General features: G+C 40.5%; 2 protein-coding genes and 1 pseudogene across 4 annotated transcripts; 2 read left to right on the top strand and 1 right to left on the bottom strand.

Moving 5' to 3' along the window:
• On the top strand, positions 1-2,163 carry LOC121649030 (annotated as a pseudogene).
• A 2,399-nt stretch (positions 2,164-4,562) lies between these two features.
• rad9b (RAD9 checkpoint clamp component B) lies at positions 4,563-11,293 on the top strand. 3 transcript variants are annotated; one of them, XM_042000356.1, is made up of 11 exons: positions 4,563-4,653; positions 4,934-5,022; positions 5,198-5,335; positions 5,533-5,647; positions 5,895-5,994; positions 6,294-6,400; positions 6,545-6,651; positions 7,536-7,600; positions 7,818-7,940; positions 9,609-9,831; positions 10,584-11,293. In XM_042000356.1, exons 1-11 carry the CDS (start codon positions 4,620-4,622, stop codon positions 10,719-10,721), a joined length of 1,239 nt encoding a protein of 412 aa, XP_041856290.1. In that variant the 5' UTR covers positions 4,563-4,619; the 3' UTR covers positions 10,722-11,293. The 3 variants fall into 3 exon arrangements, with proteins under 3 accessions (XP_041856290.1, XP_041856291.1, XP_041856292.1); XM_042000357.1 differs by having other exon boundaries at positions 4,569-4,653; positions 4,934-5,004; XM_042000358.1 differs by lacking the exon at positions 7,818-7,940 and having other exon boundaries at positions 4,569-4,653.
• On the bottom strand, positions 11,289-19,633 carry pptc7a (protein phosphatase targeting COQ7 a). The gene is made up of 6 exons (XM_042000360.1): positions 19,064-19,633; positions 17,769-17,948; positions 16,603-16,801; positions 13,690-13,813; positions 13,486-13,615; positions 11,289-13,396 (listed from the first exon to the last, which is right to left on the bottom strand). Exons 1-6 carry the CDS (start codon positions 19,263-19,265, stop codon positions 13,338-13,340), a joined length of 894 nt encoding a protein of 297 aa, XP_041856294.1. The 5' UTR covers positions 19,266-19,633; the 3' UTR covers positions 11,289-13,337.
• Between the last annotated feature and the right edge of the window lie 166 nt (positions 19,634-19,799).

Genomic DNA, 19,799 nt, shown 5'->3' on the forward strand with positions numbered 1-19,799 from the left:
ATGCTGATGAGAAACAACAGAAAGTCAATTAAGAGACTGGGGTCAGTCAGAAAAAGGCAGAGGGATGCAAGCAAGCCCACAGATGTGGCACTAGAGGCTGTGACTAGAGGAAGAGTAAATCAAAGTTTCCTGATGAGCCTGATGGTTCTTCAGTACTGAGCAGTTTGTCATGAAAGCTGATCACACATTCGCTGAAACAACAGCTGAAGAAAACCTCCAGTTTATAACTAACTAAATCTCTTTCTTTGCGTAATAATACTGAACCAAAATGGCTAATCAGTGAGAGTACAGTTGTAAAAACTGATCAATGCAAAGTAAAATATGTCTGTGTGTTTGTGCTTGTAGCTGACTTTGAGGTCAAGTATCTCCTGCAGGACAAGCTTGGTAAAGGAGGCTTTGGAATCAGAAAAACTGATCATTTTGACATTAAGTATCCAACAACATTCAAGCATCAAACTCAAATGTTTTTTACATGTGTTAAAGCCATGAAATCTCCCTGAATGTCTGCATCAGACTCACTGGACATTTTACAATTTTTTTCCCAAGATCATAAATAACAAGCCCGGATAATTTTAGTGTTAGACCATGTATGTTTAGAGTAGATATTCCATCAATACTTGCTCTGTTATATGAACCTCTGCTTGCTTTTTAGTGCTTTCTACTCGTGTATTAGCATTAAGTATAATTTTTATTTAGTAAAGATATTCTGCATCAATATGTATAAGAATAGAGCTTGAAACCGAGTAAACAAAGCACTGAAATTTCGGAAGAAAACTTTTCTGATCATGTCAACCTCCCTATCTGCAGTTATTTGGTGTTCCTGCAGTTTGCATTCTCATTACTGGGAATATTTTGGAGAATTTCCAGTAGATTTAAAGTGTCTCACAGAGAGACTCCCTATTGTGTAGTACATGTGTGAACGCCACTGTCAACTGCAGATAAAATAAGAACCATCTTTCTGGCATTCATTGTTTCTCTTGTGTGTAAACAACTATACACATACCAGTCCCCAGCAAACCAAGTCAATGTTATTCTGTCCAGGGGGTGGCAATTTAATGCATCCCTCATTGGTCAGTGATTGATCTGATGTCTCTGTTTACATCATTGCTACATGTTTGTGATAAAAATCCACATTTGCTACAGGACTCACTGGTTTGTATGTTTTTTTCCTTCAGGTCTTACATGGACAGATTTACATGACCTCATTAGAGGTGCTCCTCATGTGGATAATGGCATGTAATTGCATTTCAGGGGGGCAGTCTGCAGCTGTTTTTCTGTTGGACTGGTAGATAGAGGACCAGGAGGTTGTGCTGGTCATGGAGAGACCAGTCCCCTCTGTTGACCTTCTGCACTACCTGCAAGACAACTGACCCCTGGAAGAGGACACGGCTAAGGAGATGGTAAAGGAGGAGTGTTTTTGGAGCCTGTCCTTTCAGAAACCGTCCTTTGACAGGGCTCTTGCTGTGATCTTGAGTATCTAATGTTGCTGAGCTAACCTTTGAGGAAAGCTTTAGTTGGTATCTAACTAGCATTAGAACAGCAGTCACCATTCTCATCACTAACTTTATGTCTGTTTCAGAACATCACGAAGCAGCTGGTAGAAGCAGCTTTCTACATGCACTCTGCAAGGGTTTTCCATTGAGACCTGAAATCAGAGAACATGCTCATCCAAACCACTTCTGATGAACTTCGAGTGCGACTCATAGATTTTGGATGTGGCTGCATTGTGGAGGACACACCATACTACTCCTTCTATGGTGCGACATCAGGTTTTTGCTCCTACTCTGAATTCATCTGTTGATCTTTTGAGTCACACCTTATTGAAATACTCTTCATCATCTTTAGTTTCTTCCTGTCTCCATCTGTGTGTTGTCCAAACTTTTGCTTTTGCTCATCCAGAGTTCTACTTATGTGGAGCGTAGAAAGCAGATCCCACTACAGTATAGCAGCTGGGTGCGACTGTATATCCCAGAGTGAGGCATGCTGTCACCACTATGCCACCTGAGTTTTATAACAGGTAGTGTTTCTTGTTCCAACAGATAACTGCACCGTCCCCCTTGAACTTTGCTCTCTTATCTTAGATTGCCAGGTTTCTTGCAGGAGTGTTTGGAGCCAAACCCTTGGAACCATGCCATGTTGGAGCAGATGCAGCTTCACCTGTGATTGAAAGATGCTGCTAAGCAACCACACTCTGGCTGGCAACATTATCATGCTTTTCCATTACATGGTACCGTATGCCAGGATCACCAAATTTGAACCTCTTTCTAGTCTCAGATATCAATGTTATAACATTACATTAACAATTTGGTAACGCTAGCTAAGACATTATTAATTGTTAAGTTTTCCTTCAGTGTGGGCATGACAGGATTTGTATCTGAATGACTAACAAGCAGCCTTCCACACACTCCACATGTTTTCCTCCAAGAGGTTTTTATTTTAAAAGACATGGTAAAATCATTCAGTTCCCCATTCAGATCTGACTTAGACACACATATAATTTTAAAAGCAATTGTTAGAAATTGATCAAACCCAGATCTTTGCTATCTGGCTTGTTTTCTGCTCTTAAAAATATAGTGTTCACTTATTCAAAAGCTGTTTCTAGTATATGCATGGGTGCTGATAGTATATTTGCAAATTAGCCACCTTTGTAGACATTAGTGAGCCATCTAATCACTACCACCTACTGAAGATTAAATAAATATTTCATATTATTTAATATATATACAGACACTGTAATAGCCAACTTTGCCTCAGTGACAAGAAAATGATATAGCTATATTTTTACAGAATAGATATGAATTATATATAATTATATAAATATATTTATAGAATATAGAATATATAAATAAATAAAAACAAAGTAAAATAAGATTAAAGATAAATAAATGCATCAAAGTATGTGTTTGTAGAGGTCAAATATTGTATGTGAAAAACAATGTGGCACTATTAAAAAAAACAACTCATAATCAGTACAACTACTCTTCATAATTCTTTGTCATAACTTCATTATATGGCCCATCGATTTCCTTGTCTTGTCTTCTTTGTTCTTAAAAAATAAATGTTAGCACACTTCTTCTCCATTTCTCAGGCTTCCTGTCATTCTCTGATCATGTTGAACTACCTCGTCAGAAACTCCATACCTACCTCTCCTAGATATTTTCATACCTTCACAGGAATATCACCAGTTCCAGCTGCCACCTCCACCGTCTCCTTACGCTGCATCTTCCTGTATCCCTGTCTTACTTTCTTTCACCTGTCAAGTGTCCCACTCCTTCTAAGCTAACCCTTTTCTTTTTATATATTAGCTGTTGTAGTCCAGTCATCTAGCAGCCCTTTGTGACCACCTAGAGCCTTTTTCAACCCCTCCCTGAAAACCACACAGTTCTCTTCCCTTTTAAGCTTCCATCGCTTTGCCTTTGTTCTCTTCATCTTCCTCATCACCAGAGTCATCCTACATACCACCATCCTATACTGTCTTAGCAGCCACTGATCTTCTGTAGTTTATATTGTCTACACAAGATGTAGACAAGATGTAGATGTACACCTATGTGTTCCTACCTCTCCTATTATAGGTTTCTCTGTTCCTGCCTCTTATGGAAGAAAGTATTCATGACAGCCATTTTCATACTTTTTTGCAAAATCTACCACCATCTGTCCCTCTGCACCTCTGTCATGGATACCAATCTACTGCCTGCACCAACATGTCCATCAAACTTAGCACCAATGACCATTTTCTCATTTCTGGGGATGCTCTGCATCACTTCATTAAACTCACTCCAGAACTTCTCCTACTCTTCTAGCACACATCCTTCCTGTGGGCCATATCCACTAATAGCATTCAACATCACACCTTCAAATTCTTGCCCTCAGACACATCCTTCTATCTGACACTCATTTCACTGCCAGAAAATACCTAACAAACTCCTCTTTCAGGATAACTCCCACTCCATTTATCTTCCAAAACAATGACAGAACAGATTAAATTCTGCTCTAGCCTTGCTACATTTCCACCTGGTCCCTCGATGAAACAGTATATCTATCTTCCTCTGCATAATGTAAACTAAACTTTCCTTTTCTCTGTCATAGCCCCATCATTCAAAGTCCCTACTCTCAGACTCCTTCCCTTTTGTTTCTGCCTACGGATGTCTTCCTCCTCTCTTTCTTTGACCCATAGCTAAACTGATTTGCATGTTGATTTGGCATAGCTTTTATGTTAAATGCCCCTCCTGACACAACCATTGTGTTTTACATTTGATTAACAAAAAGTTTTCAGTTGGTAAAAACTATGGACACAGGCACCGCCATATCATCAAAGATGCAGGTTTTTAAATTAAGTGCAGATGATTAGCTCAGTGGTCCCTTTCCTCTTTAATGCAGAGACCTCTTCTCTTTAGTTTTCCATCAGATTTTAGTCCTTAAATCCTCTGGATTAAAGAGAGGAATAAAACCAGCTGAAATAAATATATATAATAAAAATTCTTATTTAAACTAATAAATTGTCTAACGTGTGTATATATATATTTTAGCCAGTGACGTCAATATTTTAAATGTGTTTAACGTACTGCGCGTGCTGTGCGCGTGCTCCATAAGCTAGTTAGCTTGATATAACATTGGTAAATATGAATTGTGTCATTGTCGGGAGCGGTGTAAAAGGTAATAACAAAAAAGAAAACATTAAAAGTTTTATTTGCCGTAAATTTGATCTGGATATATGTTGTATCTAGTTTGAGTGAATAACATTCAGTTAAATTAATGTTGCTAGCTTACTTTGGCTTAGATACTTTGCCAAATACTTTTCGTGCGTCCGGCTGTTGATCCGCTTCATATATGTAGATATAGAGACATATAGACAAGTTTATCGAATTTATTATGTTCAAAATGTCCACATGTACAGTCTAGTGCTAACCCTGGACTCTGGGGCTTTCTGTTGCAGTGTTTGGGAAGGCTATCCATGCCCTGTCAAGGATCGGAGATGAGCTGTGGTTGGATCCTATGGTCAAAGGGGTGAGCAACACTAAATGTGTAAGGGAAACGTTAAGTGATTTAGTTGTCTTGTTCTTAACCAGAGGCGAGTATATCCTCTGTTTGATATATTTTACATGAGCACTACTAGGCCATGAGGGTCCTCTCCAAATGTTGGGCCCTATACATCACCTTTCAGATTTCACATTTGAAGCCTCCTCTCTCTTTTTTAAAGCTGGCTCTGAGATCAGTGAATTCTGCTCATTCAGGGTATGCCTGCTTCCTCTTCTCACCACTGTTCTTCCAAGAGTACAGCATGGGGTCGTTACCAGAGCAGGGCGCTGAAGCAGTCCAATGCAAACTGGTCATGAAGGTACAGCAGTCACACTGGTTACTTATCTGTAATGAATAATCTGCGAACCCAAACAAACATCATAAAACTAGAGGTGGCCTACATGTACAATGGTATGGCACTCATATGTCATCACAATGTCCCTTTCACGACTATGTGGTTACAATATAAAGACAATGGTGACCAATTCAACAGAAACATGTGTATTTGTTTTCAAGTCTGTCCTACCACTTTTTCGGTGTCTGACTTCCATTGAGCGTAATGTGGAACGTTGCCAGATATCCGTCAGCACTCCCAGTGACCGAGTGATAATCCAGTTTTTCTGCAGACATGGTAGGAACACGCAAACTTCTATCATTATCCAGTTATAGACAAAGGAAAAATAATATATTTTTGGAAACATTATCTACACTACCAGTCAAATATTGACACACTTTCCCAATGGCTTTAATAGGAAAATGTGTCCAGACTTTTGACTGGTACTATAAAGGGAAAACAAATTACTCTGTTCAAACTGTTGCATATGAAAAACACTTGGTGGCAGTGTGCTCCAAATACCCCATCTCTGCTTTTGTGTTAGGTATCACTAAAACCCACAACATACACTTCCAGGACAGTGAGGCTCTTCAAGCAGTGTTTGCCCCACACCTCTGTCCTAATGTGCTGAAGGCTCCTGCTAGGTTAGCACTCCAGCATGTCATTATCAAGTCAGACCCATCTATAAAAGCATAGATCTTTTCAAAGTATATGCTTCATCCTGTTTAGAGTTGCAGGTGAAGTTTGGACATCAACTTCCCATCCCAAGACCACTACAGAAAACTTAGAGTTTACACATCTTTCACTGGATTAACTGAATAAAACTGCTAAATGGTCTTTGGAAAGTTATTATCAATCAGTAAAACAGAATTTGTGTACAGTAACTTTCTGCTCTTTGCTTAATTCTGTTCTGGCTTTTATTTGTTCTGCTCTGTTTCTGCAGGCTTTTAGGTGACATGGTGAGGCACTTCCCAGTGTTTCAGGAGGAAATCACTCTGTCCATGAGTCCACTGAAAGTCAGTCTGAGAAATCATTACGAGGAAAGAAAGGGTGAGTTCTGTTTTTTTTAGTGCTTCTCAGTAACTGAAAGTGACAATGATTGCTGTTACTCTGCTAATGCTGCCTGTTTTCATGCTCAGGCTCATCAAAACCTCATAAAATGTAATGCAAGTAGTTGGATGTACCATTTCACAGGTCATGTGAGGATGATGCACACGGAGATGTCCTTACACCCAGATGAGTTTGGGTTCTTTCAGATCGGAGTGGACTCGGACATAACCTTCTGCCTGAAGGAGTTGAGGGTAACAGGGTTATTTTTGGAGGGTTTTTCCTTTATCCTGTCATTTGAGAATATTATGTGTGTAGTTTGTGTCCTTGTGTGTGTTGTAGCGGGTGTGCGTGTGTGAGCTTGACTCACTAGGGGGCATTTCATGTGTAAGGCCACATATTTATGGGGCTGTAATCTGGATACTCTGGTGTCTTTCATCTGGCTTTCTGTCTCACTGTGTTGTGAACCTCCTCTTTGTAGGATAGAGTGACTGTAGTGATGCACCACCACGTGGAAAAAGTCATTTAAGTAAAAAGCTGCAATGTTCTTGTCACACATTGCATTGCTTCTGCTACCTAAACTGACGTTGATCTTAAATTGCTGGAAATTTGAGTAAGTGCAACACACTGAAATCTGGGAGATCCGTAAAGTAATTCCAAGGAAAACTAACTTAGTAAAGCTAATTACATTGTCATGGTTTTCTAAATTAGCACAATTTTTTTTTATTTTAAATTCTTTCCTTTGCCCTAGTTTCGCAAACAAAGCAGATGAACTTGGTTGGACACTCAGACATTTAAATGAACAGTCTTTGTGCTTGTCCAGCTAATGAGACTTGACCTGTGTTAACACCTACAACTCTTGTCGTTAATGTCTTGGAATGTTAGTTGGACTCCCTGTGGTGAGACTCCTCATTAGCCGGCCTAGCCGTCTTGTTCTTGCCGGTTTTGGAAAATCGGGTTTAGATGGATTAAAAATGAGGCTTTAAGTTTTAGTCTCAATTTACTCATTGTTTCTTTTTAACCTGACCACAGTAAACGTGTCATGACCACACTCACCAGCTAATGAGCTCTGTTAAACTGTTGTAGTCATGACATGCATGCACAAAAACATATTTAAGGGATTTTTCTTTTGTTTCAGGGTTTCCTATCCTTTGCAGAGTCACATTCCCTCCCAGTGTCCATTCACTTTGATGCAGCAGGAAAGTAAGTTTATTTGCTATTTTAATTAACTTGACAGACATTCATATCTCAAAAAGCACAGTCTATAAAGTGCTAATACAACAAGCTTTCCAAACTGATTGAGTAGCTTGCTCCAGACTGCAGACTCTCTTTTTCTTTCAGTAGCCATTGAGTCTGATCAGAATCAGTTTTTTACAAAGTGAGAAGTTTTGCTTAGGATTCACGGTCACTTTCACTGCAGGCCTGTTTGCTTCTCTGTGGAGGACATGGTCCTTGAGGCCACTGTGGTGCTGGCCACTTTGATGGAGTCTGAATTCAGGGGTCCTTCTCAGCCAAAAGAGACCCCAGCTCCCTCTACACCTAGGTAACAAAGGCTGTGTTTGTAATAATGGGGCTTATACCCACAGCAAAGTTGTAAGGATAAGATTTGTTTTCATGTTGGGCTCTGTCTTTGTCACATCTGTGGTCTTTTCCTAGATCATAGATCTACAACCAACAGCAGTGGAGAGCATAACTGAATCTTCCCACAGGGGCTTTACCTGAGCCTCTCTCCTGGCACTCGGTCAAGGCGCTTTGCCCTCGGCTCTTCTTAACCTCCTAAGAGGCATAGTGTTACTGCAGCCAGCTTGGTGTCTGTAACAGAAATAAATAGGGCAAGTGTAGAACATGTGGGGCTGGGGTTAGAAGTCTGCCTGTGAGATGGCCTGTAATCCCCTTCTCCTCTATTCTAGCCTGCTCGGCTATTTTACCCTTATCACTGTCCTGCTTTACTAGCTTTCTCTCTCTGTTGTAGTCTGCTGTGGGGTTTAGGCTGATCGTGTTACACCGGTCCCAGCTAGACTGTTGAACATCTGGGTCATTAGCACTTTAGTTTGCATGTGTACTCAGCTGGGAGTCTGCAGAGACATCCCTGCACTAATGAGGGAGTAGCTCTTCATTTCACTGTGAATTAATTAAACTACAACGTTCTCAGCTAATATTTACTCATTAGACATGAGTCATTTATGTTGTTTTTATTTAACATTTTGCCACTCGTGGCATGCATGCTCATAATAAAACCTGGTTCCCTGTCTGTATGGGTAGAGTCAGAGGTTGTATTGAGACGTTTTAAAAGCAGCATGCTGTCTTCTTTCTGTGCTGCTTGTTATACTTGTGGTCCTGATGCTCCTTTGAGGTTGATGACATGAAGTGTGGTTACATGCAGAGGGTTTTTTACTTGCTTCTTTTAACTTAGGGCACTTTCAGTATCAGCTGATAGAAAGATGAAGTTTCTGTAAGGGTGCGTTTTCGAATCTGACACCACTACTATGGATGCATACTGGTATCGGTCCGATTATTAGTATTCATAAATGTGTTCAGATACTACAGAACCAGATACCAATGTGAAAAACTGATGTACCACTTTAAACCACTTTATCCTCTGTATTTATGAAGTTTCTGAAAGTTTTCAAGCCGTAGAGGATGACCACAGGATGACCCATTTTGGTATATCACACAATTAACAAGTCAGTCTTTGCATCTGACATTCAAGTATAATGGGATTTATTAGTACTTAGATCAATACTCAGTATTGGCAAGTACTCAAATCTAAGTATTTGTATTTGTACATTTTGTATTCCTAACCACTACATAATATTTTAACCCTTATAGATGTGATAAACTGGTGTTTACCCCCACCAAATTTTCTTTTTTGAAGTTTTAGTGTCGTAACATAAATTCTTATCTTGTATAATGTGGTTGTTTCTGACATGTGAAAACTCTCTTCTTCTGTCATATCGTTTCACTACCACTATTTCTACTTCTACTATGCTGCATGCGAGTGTAAACAGGCCTTTTCCCAGCAGGCTCAGTGATAACGCACATGCTCATGAGTCAGATTTCACTGAAACATGATGTGATTTCGGCATAGAAGCAGAGATGTTATCTGCAGACACAGAAGGTGGTACTGCACACAGAGTTAGGACTATATTAGTAATCTTACTGTCTGAATAGCTCAGCTAAGACCAGAGACGAGTCTGTTTTGTGCTCTCAGGTTTGCAGATGCTGCTGCTCTCCATGTTGATAAATGTGAAGGACAGAGCGACATCCCTCATGACGTTCCTCATGTAATGGAGCTAGTCCCATCCAGCCAGGGCAGCCCTATAATCACCTCTTCTGATCTGATGCATCTCCTGCCTCACAACAACAACCCTACCAGACTCCATGTAGCTGATGAAGAATGTGCCAGTGCCACCGTAACGCCAGCTTCCTCTACGGTAATAAGAGCTTTCTTTTTTAATTTTATTGGGCTCTCCACATGACTTCTGTTCATTCTGAGGCTTGGATTCCCCAGTCTTGAAGGGTCGATTGCCATTGAGAAGAGCCAAGTCTTTTACTTGAAACTCTACTGGGAAGTACACCCAGATCGCTATAATTTCTCACCAAACGGGGTGTGAATGGAGATGTGAGGTCACAGTGACAGGCAGTGAGTTTTCTGTGGCAAAAAAAGAAACTTCATTAAGGATTCAGTCAAACTTGAAACAACAGTTCAAACACCTGTCATTTATGTTTTTTGCTGGACATCTTTTTTTATTTCCACATGTGAAATGTTTTGATTTGAGGCTCTTTACAGCCCCAATGGAGGTGGATATATCATCCTAAAAAGTTTTAGGTTCAACTCTGTATTTTTAGCATCAGTTGTGTTGCCATAGTGACACCTGAGCTTGGTTATCTGCTAACTCTAGTCGATTTACATGAACTAGCACATATCTGGATTTGGAAAACTTAAGCTGACAATCAGCATCGCAGATCCGCGTATAGAAATCTTAGTTAACCTAGATAATTAGAAGTTACCCTGGATATGATTAGCCTGTTTCTTCTGGGGCATTCATGTTAGTTTTTTTTTATTTTTCTGTCATTTCTGCAGCCCTGGACAAGCTTTTTTGGCAACAGAAAGGCAAATTTTTTTTTTGTTTAGAGAAGTTTTTTTTGGTAATTGCTTTCTCTTTTTTTCCCCCTTCCCCTGTAGATCTGCTCCCTTCTTTTCAAAGCCTTATCCTCAGAGCATCATGACGACGAGTTTAGTGCCAGGCTGCCTGTTCTGGCATGTTACAGTGATGATGAAGAAACTCTGGAGGAAGACTATCCACGAAGCCCTAGACTGTGAACACTGAGCTGTTACAGGTCATTTGTGATTTCTGCCAAAAAGGGAGCAACTTAAATGTTTAGTAGGATTTTTAAGTCATTAATTCCCCTTTCATTTCAACTTATTTTAAAGCATTTCGTTTACTGCACAAAGATTGTGCCCTTTTCCATGTTAGATTTCTCACTAGTGTTATTCACAAGTGATTAACTTATTATAGTAACTGTTGTAACATGTAAGGGGAACTATAACAACCCATTTATTAAAACATTAATTCAGCATGATGCCGCCATACCTGTTATGCGATTGTCTGAAGAATGTGGGAGTACACGCATAGTGTACAAAGCATTCCTAAACTTTATCGGGCCTGCACTGCAGCTTGAGTTCAGTGAGGTAAACACTGAATGCAGAGCTAAATGTGATAATGTCTTGATGGGAAAATATAGCCCTAAAGGCATCCAGCCAGCTGGTGTGGAAGAAAGGCAAAAAACGCCTCTGCATTGTATTGTTCATCACACACTGCATGGAAGGAAAAAGAAAAAAAAAAAACAGCAGGTGATGTTTGTCTCATAGAAATCAAACACAAGAAGATAATAAATACTATTTATTTAAATATTGTACAGATTTGACCCCCCCAACCCCCACAGAGCTTAGATCTGCATTGTACTGTACACTCTAAACATGTTCTGGTTGACAAATAGTCTGTTTGGAAGATGGAGTTGATGAGAAACAAATGAGTGTCAGGACAGGTTGAGTCAGGAAGCAGGAGCAACAAAACTAACAGTGGTAGTACCAAATATCTAGATTGATCTCAGTGCTACAACAACTCACATGTTCTCTTTTCACTGCTCTGCCTGAATCTGATCCATCCCAGTCAGTCCCAACTCAAAACGACACCTGTCCTTACTCATCCTTGGTGTGAACTCAGATTAAGCAGGGAAACAGTCCGTTAGATTAGTGCAGATTGTAAACAGTGATGCAAAGATCCACGGGAAGGATTTTCTAAGTGTGGGATGGCTTTATCAATATCCTTAAGCTCCTGACCCAGTACAGAGAAGGAGATTTAAAGAGGAAAAAAAAAGGTTCAACATACTGGAGCCGAGCAGGGCATGATTTGACTCTTATGGCTACTTTACAGTTTCAGGCTCTTAATAACTGGCACACAGTAGAGTTGGGGTAAGGACTGCGTATGTTTGCCAGTATCAACACCACCTGATACAAGGCACATTATAATGTGAATACACAAGCTGTGGACTGACATCTTTAACTGTAGGTAGAAGTTGCAGAAAACACCAAGTGAAAATATGTAGTGGTTTAATGGAAACATGACCATCGTTTTGTTTGTGCCACTGTAACTATATAGCAGGAGGGAGAGAAAATAAAACTAAATGTTGATTGTGAACAGTTTAAGCTACTCTGGCGCAGTTGAACAATCACACCAAACCAAGTTACAAAAATACATTTGGTCACCTGACCAACTTCCATTACATTGAGCTTTTTCAGATATGCTTCTTAAGCTTTGTGCGTTTAAGGCCGCCAGACCTATTAAGTCCAGTGGATATGGAGAAGTCTGGAGCCTTCACATCCATTTCAGTAACATTAAACATATGGACACACTGACTAGTGTAAATGCATTCATCTCACACATATATCCTCTCACACATCACGCAATTTAAGACTTCACCAGCAGCAGCTGTAAGATTAAAGGGAGGGCATCGCTTTGACACATCAGATTTTTATTTATATATGTATACACACACACACACACATACATACACACACACACATATATACCTTGAGAGGCTTTTGAACCAATACTCCTCCCAATAAGTAACAAAATATGTGCACAACTTGAATTGCACTGGTAGGAAAAGGCAGCTGCACTCTTCAATATGAAATCTTAACTACCTGCCCAAAGAAATGCACCACAGGTGTATAAATGTCACAAATTTTTTGCTAACATTTAACAAAAACTTACCCTAAACAGCACAACGGTCATAGCCTACCAAATGTATGCTCCCTGCGTCCATGTAGACGGATACAAACTATTTGATGAAGGCTTTCCAGCCACCACTGTGTCACTAAGATCACTTTGCACAATGCAGCCTATTTATTGAGCCCTAATGCTGCCATGTCTTGTACTCTTCCCTTCTTAACACGACTGATGGGCTGGATCACTCCCTTCTGGCAGCCCAGCGTGCAGCCATTTTGACACGTCAACATCTACTGTCTGGCTGCATCTCCCTGTCTCTGAATCTCAGCTTCGTCCATGCCCAAGCCACCTATCAGAGAAAAGACGACTCATCCCCATCTGACAGGATGCTCATCTCCAATGAGCCTAATGACCCCTTATCCTAAGCAATGGGATTAGCCACTGAGTCGTGGAACACTGCAAAGATGCCAATGATGCAACCTGAATAAAAGATGTGTCAGGGCGCGTGTTCGCTTTAAATGACCACTCTGGCATGCACGATCACAGAGGAGTGGGCACTTTTTTGACAAGGGAGGAAGAGGGTGATGGTCAGCTGAGGGCTGAGGCAGAGTAGATCTTGCAGATCTTGAGGAAGCATCAGACATCAGTCCTAAATCCTGGCCAGCAGGAATTAAAGCAGATCACTTTCCATCACAGCTCCGCAGAGTCTAATCAGTGTATTCTGCCACTATGGACAGCAGTACGGTGATGTCATCTGGCTTTCCTCCTGCAAAGATTAAAAAAAATAAATAAATAATGGCTGAACTTTTCAAACAGAATATTTATGTGTTGCTTTCCTTTTCTCGAAACACCTACCTCTTACATTCAGTCCATTATCACAGGCAAATTGTGCAAAAGGTGACATGTAATTGGGGTCATATGCGAGTACGTGGGCTTGCTCTGCGATGCTGCGGGCAGTCTGCTGAACGCTCTCATAGTTTGCATTCTGACAAGCACAAACAAAGCATTTAGTTTTTATTCCTGATCCCACTTCAAAAGGCAGATCTGTTTGTGCGTTACCTTGAGTTTCTTGAGCTCTTGCAGGATCATATAGTCAGGCATGTTGTCAAACAGCCCATCAGTGGCCGTGAGTATGATGTCCCCCAACTGTACGTCAAAGGTGGAGCTGTCTGCGGCATCAGGGCTGCAGGTACAGACGCAGTAAAGTCAATACTGTAATTATGAAAGCACCACAACTACAAACTAAAGCTGAGACTGCAACGACTTATCTTGTTTACCCCCCCCTCTATCCTTCTGAATCACATTCCTTTACAAAGAGTTTGTCCCATTTGACATGATAGATCAATCTAAACTTCTATCAAAGCTTCTTCTCTACTTTGGTGGAAAACAAAACTGCTTATTACAGCACATTTTTCCACTGGTGGGAGAGAAGAATGGATAGAGAACTGGTAAAGCATAAAAAAAACATTAGTCACCCAGTTGCTACCAAATCATATATCATTCATGGAAATTTAATCACATGCGCAGGATGAGGATTAATTCAAGGAATCATCACATGAGGTTTCGGAAAGAACAGTCAGGCCCAATAAAAAGTGCTATCGTTACGATGAGTGCCACAAATACACAGAGGCAGGAACAGACTTTATCTGCCAGTGTCATGTTTGTTTCTAGGAAGATGGCCTTTCCCTGCTTCATATCCCTGGCCAGACATGAATGTTATTCATTGCAAACTGTCTGGATTGCATCAGGACACTATGAGCCAAAGCTCCCAGGGACATCCTGTCCTCTGCAGAGATTTTTATGTAGCTATAACGGCAGCTTACATGAGGGCAGAAAGGGATTTCCAACCAGCCAGGTTAGCACCAACAATTAAATAAGGCAGTGTAACACATTTACTTAGTGTGTGAAGCTGCAATTGTTTGTCATGATGGCATAGATCATCTACTAGTGAAAGTAATTTCTCAAAGACTAGAAAGGACCAACACATGCTAAACAGTCATAGCTTAATAATTATGGCTCAGCAAAAGGGAAATCCTGTGGTTTTATTAACTTTGATGCATTATTATGAGAATGCATAGTTTTCCAGACTGAAGAACAAGCACTGAAAATTAATCTCAGGAATATAGGATTGCACAGTATTTACAATCATAATCTTCCTCATCACATTAACAGGTTCTAAATATCTATTTTGCAAAGGAGCTGCCTTCTGCAGCGACAGGAATGTTTTTATGTTCTTTAGTCATGACTCTTGCACCTTTTTTTCTATTGGTTACTATTTAGAGATCTAGGATTGCAAGCTTAATGTGCTGCTGCACTCTAAATTGCTGAGAAAACCTTGTAATTTAATGACTCAAGTACAAAAAATAAGAATGATTTGTAGATTGGCTAAAAGTGAAGTTGACAAAAAAAAGTTCAATAAAAAAAAAAAAAAATAAATTAGCATCATTGCTAGAATGCAGATTGCTGTCATCAGTGGTTCTTATGTAGTCAGTTTTTTAAGAAACACTTAGGAGTCTTATAATCTGCTAGATTAAAGATGAACGAGTAAAAAAAGGTGGCTGAGCCTGCTGGTGCAGGATTGGCTGTGGACTCTTCGTAGTGCCCATCAGACCACACAGACTTTGACCTGGGTAAGAGGGAGGGCTTGGCAAACATCCTGTGCTCTGGTGACGTCTACTGTGTTGCCGCTTGGCACACCACAGCAACGAGACATGGCAGCACGTGGCTCCTGACCCACTGGTATACTGCAGCACGACCCAGTGCAGTTGCTACATTCACTTAACACACAAGTATGACCAAACGTTCTGCACAGCGGTTTGTTACAGATAAGCTCCTTTGTCGCATCCGCATTCAGGCTGTTTGCAGGATTTGCAGCAATTTATCCTATCACCTATGTTTTGAAAGGTAGTAATCTCCTAATTGTTTCTGAACATCTATTAAACACTTGAAATTCATTATAATAAAATGTAAAGAAAATGTCTCAACAATCATCATAAACGAGAAGTCTAACACTGCATGCTGAAAGAGCAGAAAAAAAAAACAGCAGAGGCCTGAGCCCACAGAGTAAGGCTCTAGAGGTGTTGCTACAAAAGGCCACTGATAACTTGAAACCAAAATATAACTTTCTGTAGCAAATCCAACACTTTCCATTTCTCCGTAGCACGCTAGTGGAAGAATAATGCTGTCTATAAGACTGAAAGCTCATAAAAAGCCTCTTTCACACATCAGTTGCACCTTACATGTGAAAAAAAGATGTCCTCAACAAGCTGCTGCTGTTCCTCCTTATAATTTACACATACCAAACAGAGGCGGCTGAGTGAAGCATCGCTATGTTCTTACACACATCAGAAAATCAGCTGGCTGACGACAACATTGGTGGAAAAGAAAAACAAGCTGGCTTGTTTCATCACTGTTACGACCTCCATTGCAAAGGATCAACTTTTAATCATTCAGGCATCAAAGTTTGATACTTTGAGACATGACACGATATGTGTCAGACCTGGCTTGAAGAGCAATGCGTGAATTAGGCTAATTGCATAAGTTCTTCCTCTTTTGGTCTGTCAGATAAAAAAGCTTAACCAAAATTCATCTTTAAGGTAATTAACCTTTATCATGCTGCTAAAGCTACAATTAAGTGGTTAACGGGGAACAATTAAAGGGTCTTAAAATTCTTTTTAAAGTCTGAGGCTAAAATTAACAATTTGTAATATGACTAAAAGATCCTATTATATAAATACAAATCATCAAGCTTGATAGGATATTATGCACTTTTGCCACTGTATCATAATGACATATTTTTGTCTAATATTGTTTGCATCACTATGGATCTTTAAACAGGGAAAACATTTAGGGTAAATCCCAACACATGGCATTGGATGAGCTCCTCTCCATCAAATATTCCCTTAACTTACTAATAAATATTCCCTTCTCAATAATTTGATTCAAATGTGTTAGATGACGCAGACACCTCACCTGTCACTAAGCACCGCCCCTTCAACCCCTGGGGGAGCAATGGACAGCTGGAACGGCGTGTTGAAGTAGTGCTGCTGCTCGTCTGAGCGGTGGACCACTTCACCACCCCGAACCACGAGAAAACCCGAGTCTCCAAGGTTGGCCGTGTGCAGTCGGTGACTCTGCCGGTCCAAAACCACGATGCAGGCCGTGCTGCTTCCTGCACACAGGCACAAACACACACAGTTATATAGAGTTTTAATATTAACACTGAGCCAAAAATAAATTGTTAGTATAATGTTAGAGGAAGGTGTACTCTCAACATAAAACTTAACATACCACAATGAAAAAAAGCAAGGTTAAGAAGTTTTTTGATAGCTCCTACATTTGGTATGACGGCAGATGTAATGAAAAGGAAACATGATCCGGTAAAGCAGGCTACTAGCATGAGGCCACACCCTGCTGGCACACCAAAGTATGCTCTCTGGGATCCACCTTAAAAACTCCTCACGCAATGTGACTCACTCGTTTGCCTCGGTTTTTTCTCTACAGCAGAACAATCGCACTCTGCAGACCTCAAGAACATTCCCTTCACTTCATAAAGAGCAGCACAATGCAGTCTTGTTTCCCTGCTGCACATGTGAGAACAGGGTGGAAAAATACAGACACTCGCTCAGACAGAGATATGTCCCCAACATGCTCGTTTGGCGATGTGCGCACAGACTTTGTTGGGAGGCAACAGTCGGAAAGAGGAAAGGGATACAGGCTGGGACATTCCCAGGACTTCTTAATGGGAACTAGCTGTTCTGACTCATGATGCAAAAATCTCTATCCAGCCACAAGTACACTGAACAAGAGAGAAAGCCGTGCCCAAGATGGTTTAACTTAAATCCAAACTGCATGGATGTTTACGGACATGGTCATGGTTAAAATTTAATGCCCTGCGGGCTGCTGAGCATAGATCATAGTTTGTTTACCAAACCTTCAAACCAAACAAGACATACCATAGTAAATGTATGTATTAAAGGATGAATGTACTTATTAAACCATACTGAAAAAGAAGCAATTGTTGTTTATCTGTTTATAAACGAACAGGATGATGAGCCTGCGTTCAGACACTCAGCATAATTGACAGTGCCTTCAGAATAAGTGTTAAGCAGGCAGGTTTTTCTAGAGGCTTTATTTACCCAGCAGTGGCACTTTGTTCTGTAGTAGCTCATAGTAGCTGGTCGTAAGGACTCCCACAGGGTTGCTTGGGACAAAGCGTCCTTCCTTCACCAGTCTTTCGCATGTCTTCATTAAAGTCCCTGAAAACTGGGATGGATCTACGCCATAGTCCCTCCAGCCACCTACTCCATCTGCAACACCTAGGAAAATAAGAAAAAGTATTATTACTATTATGAAACTACTATTACTACTAATTCTAACATGGACACAATGATAATTAGAACTTTAAACAAGCACTGAAATACAGATATCTTTCACAATCGTCAAGAGTTATTTTAAAGAATATCAAGAACATGCAGTTTCTAGAAAAAAACAAAACACTTTCAACCAGATGCAAAACAGACAGCCAGCACAAGAAACAACAGAGTCCATCTTTAACAAGTTGATCTTTGAGCCATTGCACTTTTACTTTTGGATATTTCTAATCAGCCTGGACACAAGTCTATTCGGTCATCTACAAAGGCAATTAGGTCACAGATTAAGATTAGACTTGTTATAGTTTAATGTAATTTAATCCCTTCAATCTAGAAATATATGCATTGTTTTGCCATAAACTTTAAAAACATGTATCCTTTTAAAATTTTAGGTATGGTTATTCGTTCTATAGTCCAATCATTTTGCTATCACGCAAGAGCTGTTGCTGTCCAAGCTTTTTGTTCAATCCAAGTTTTTCCAGGAAAGGAAATTAGTCTTGTTAGTCTCAGTACTGCACCATTTACTCTGGTGACCATACAAGGACAGCATCGCCTCACCCTGGGTCATCTAAATTACCAAGCTCACCAAAAACAACACAATTTTGGAGAAAAGATGTTCATACTTTTATGTTTCTTCAGGCTCAACAAGATGCCCAGGCTCTGTAGAAGTCTTAAATTAGCTTACTAATATGGAACTAAAGCTTGTGTGGTTTAGTTTTCTTTAATCAGTCCCCCAAAGAGCAAATTTTAAAGAATGTATTGTGCAACAGCTTAAGACAGTGATGGACATGAATGAATGCAAATTATTAAGAAAAGAAACTTGGATTTAATCCTAATTTTTAAACTGAATAAAAAATGTGTCTAATGTAATCGATACGTTACAAAAGATCAGCCTAATCACTCAGAGCACTCGGCTGAGTCTGGTTTTGTCCAGGCAATAAGTGATACTATGTCAGGTGTTTCAGCCTTCGCGTGGTGACCCTTGACCCCGCCATTCCAAACAGAGCAAGCCTTCCGAGGAGTGATGTCGCATATTTCCACAGCAACCTAGCCACACTTACCCAAAACATCAGCGGATCTGTGTCGGGCGATAAAACACGCATCGTCTCCATAACACATCCCTTTCTTCAGGATACCTTTGCGGAAGTCCTTCCCAAAGCCGCAGCTCGCCGTCACCAGGCTGTAGTCGCGGCTGTCTGTCTGAGAAAGTCCGCCGATGACAGCTCTGGCAACCAGTCTACCGTACGACAGCACGGACAACATCACCTACACACCAGCTCCGACCAAGCAAACCGGCCAAGCTAGCAGCACCGCTAGCTTAGCGTTGATGTGAGCACACAATGCTGCCTTGCTAGCGAGTCCGGAGATGTACTGCTGAGCGAACCAGACACTAACGCCGAAAATAACAGCAGTCACGCAACGCGTACACAATGCCTTCCGATGATATTTCAAGCTTCCTTTCTGTTACGTAAAAAACTTAATTAAAGAAAATTAAACAAAGTAGTCGTCGCTTCCACTTAAGAATAAGTGTGGGCTGTCTGCGCCCATAATGCAACTCCTGCTTCCGAGACACAGAATTACACTAAATGTGGACCAGCCGCTGCATGGCCTCCTACCACACTCCGCTCCGCGAGCCCGGTCTTGTGACTGCTTTGACGTCAGACCTCGTTACACAATCAACGTTTCCTAATATGGAAATGTCACATTGTGTTCTTCAAAAAAGATCAAATTTACAGATTATATGACGACTCTAAATTCATTTAATAGATGCACGATGCTGTGGACAAATTAATTTAA

This window comes from Melanotaenia boesemani, chromosome 11, assembly GCF_017639745.1.
Source record: "Melanotaenia boesemani isolate fMelBoe1 chromosome 11, fMelBoe1.pri, whole genome shotgun sequence".
Lineage (NCBI taxonomy): Eukaryota > Metazoa > Chordata > Actinopteri > Atheriniformes > Melanotaeniidae > Melanotaenia > Melanotaenia boesemani.

What these genes read in the sequence shown, in the direction of transcription:
- rad9b (XM_042000356.1), top strand. Translation starts at nt 4,620, where the DNA reads ATGAATTGTGTCATTGTCGGGAGCGGTGTAAAAG. An exon ending in GTGCTGAAGGCTCCTGCTAG is followed by an intron (nt 5,995 to 6,293) that starts GTTAGCACTCCA and finishes CTGTTTCTGCAG; the next exon opens with GCTTTTAGGTGACATGGTGA. An exon ending in CACTTTGATGCAGCAGGAAA is followed by an intron (nt 7,601 to 7,817) that starts GTAAGTTTATTT and finishes CTTTCACTGCAG; the next exon opens with GCCTGTTTGCTTCTCTGTGG.
- pptc7a (XM_042000360.1), bottom strand. Translation starts at nt 19,265, where the DNA reads ATGTTGTCCGTGCTGTCGTACGGTAGACTGGTTGCCAGAGCTGTCATC. An exon ending in GAACAAAGTGCCACTGCTGG is followed by an intron (nt 16,802 to 17,768) that starts GTAAATAAAGCC and finishes GCCTGTGTGCAG; the next exon opens with GAAGCAGCACGGCCTGCATC. An exon ending in GGGGCGGTGCTTAGTGACAG is followed by an intron (nt 13,814 to 16,602) that starts GTGAGGTGTCTG and finishes CTGTACCTGCAG; the next exon opens with CCCTGATGCCGCAGACAGCT.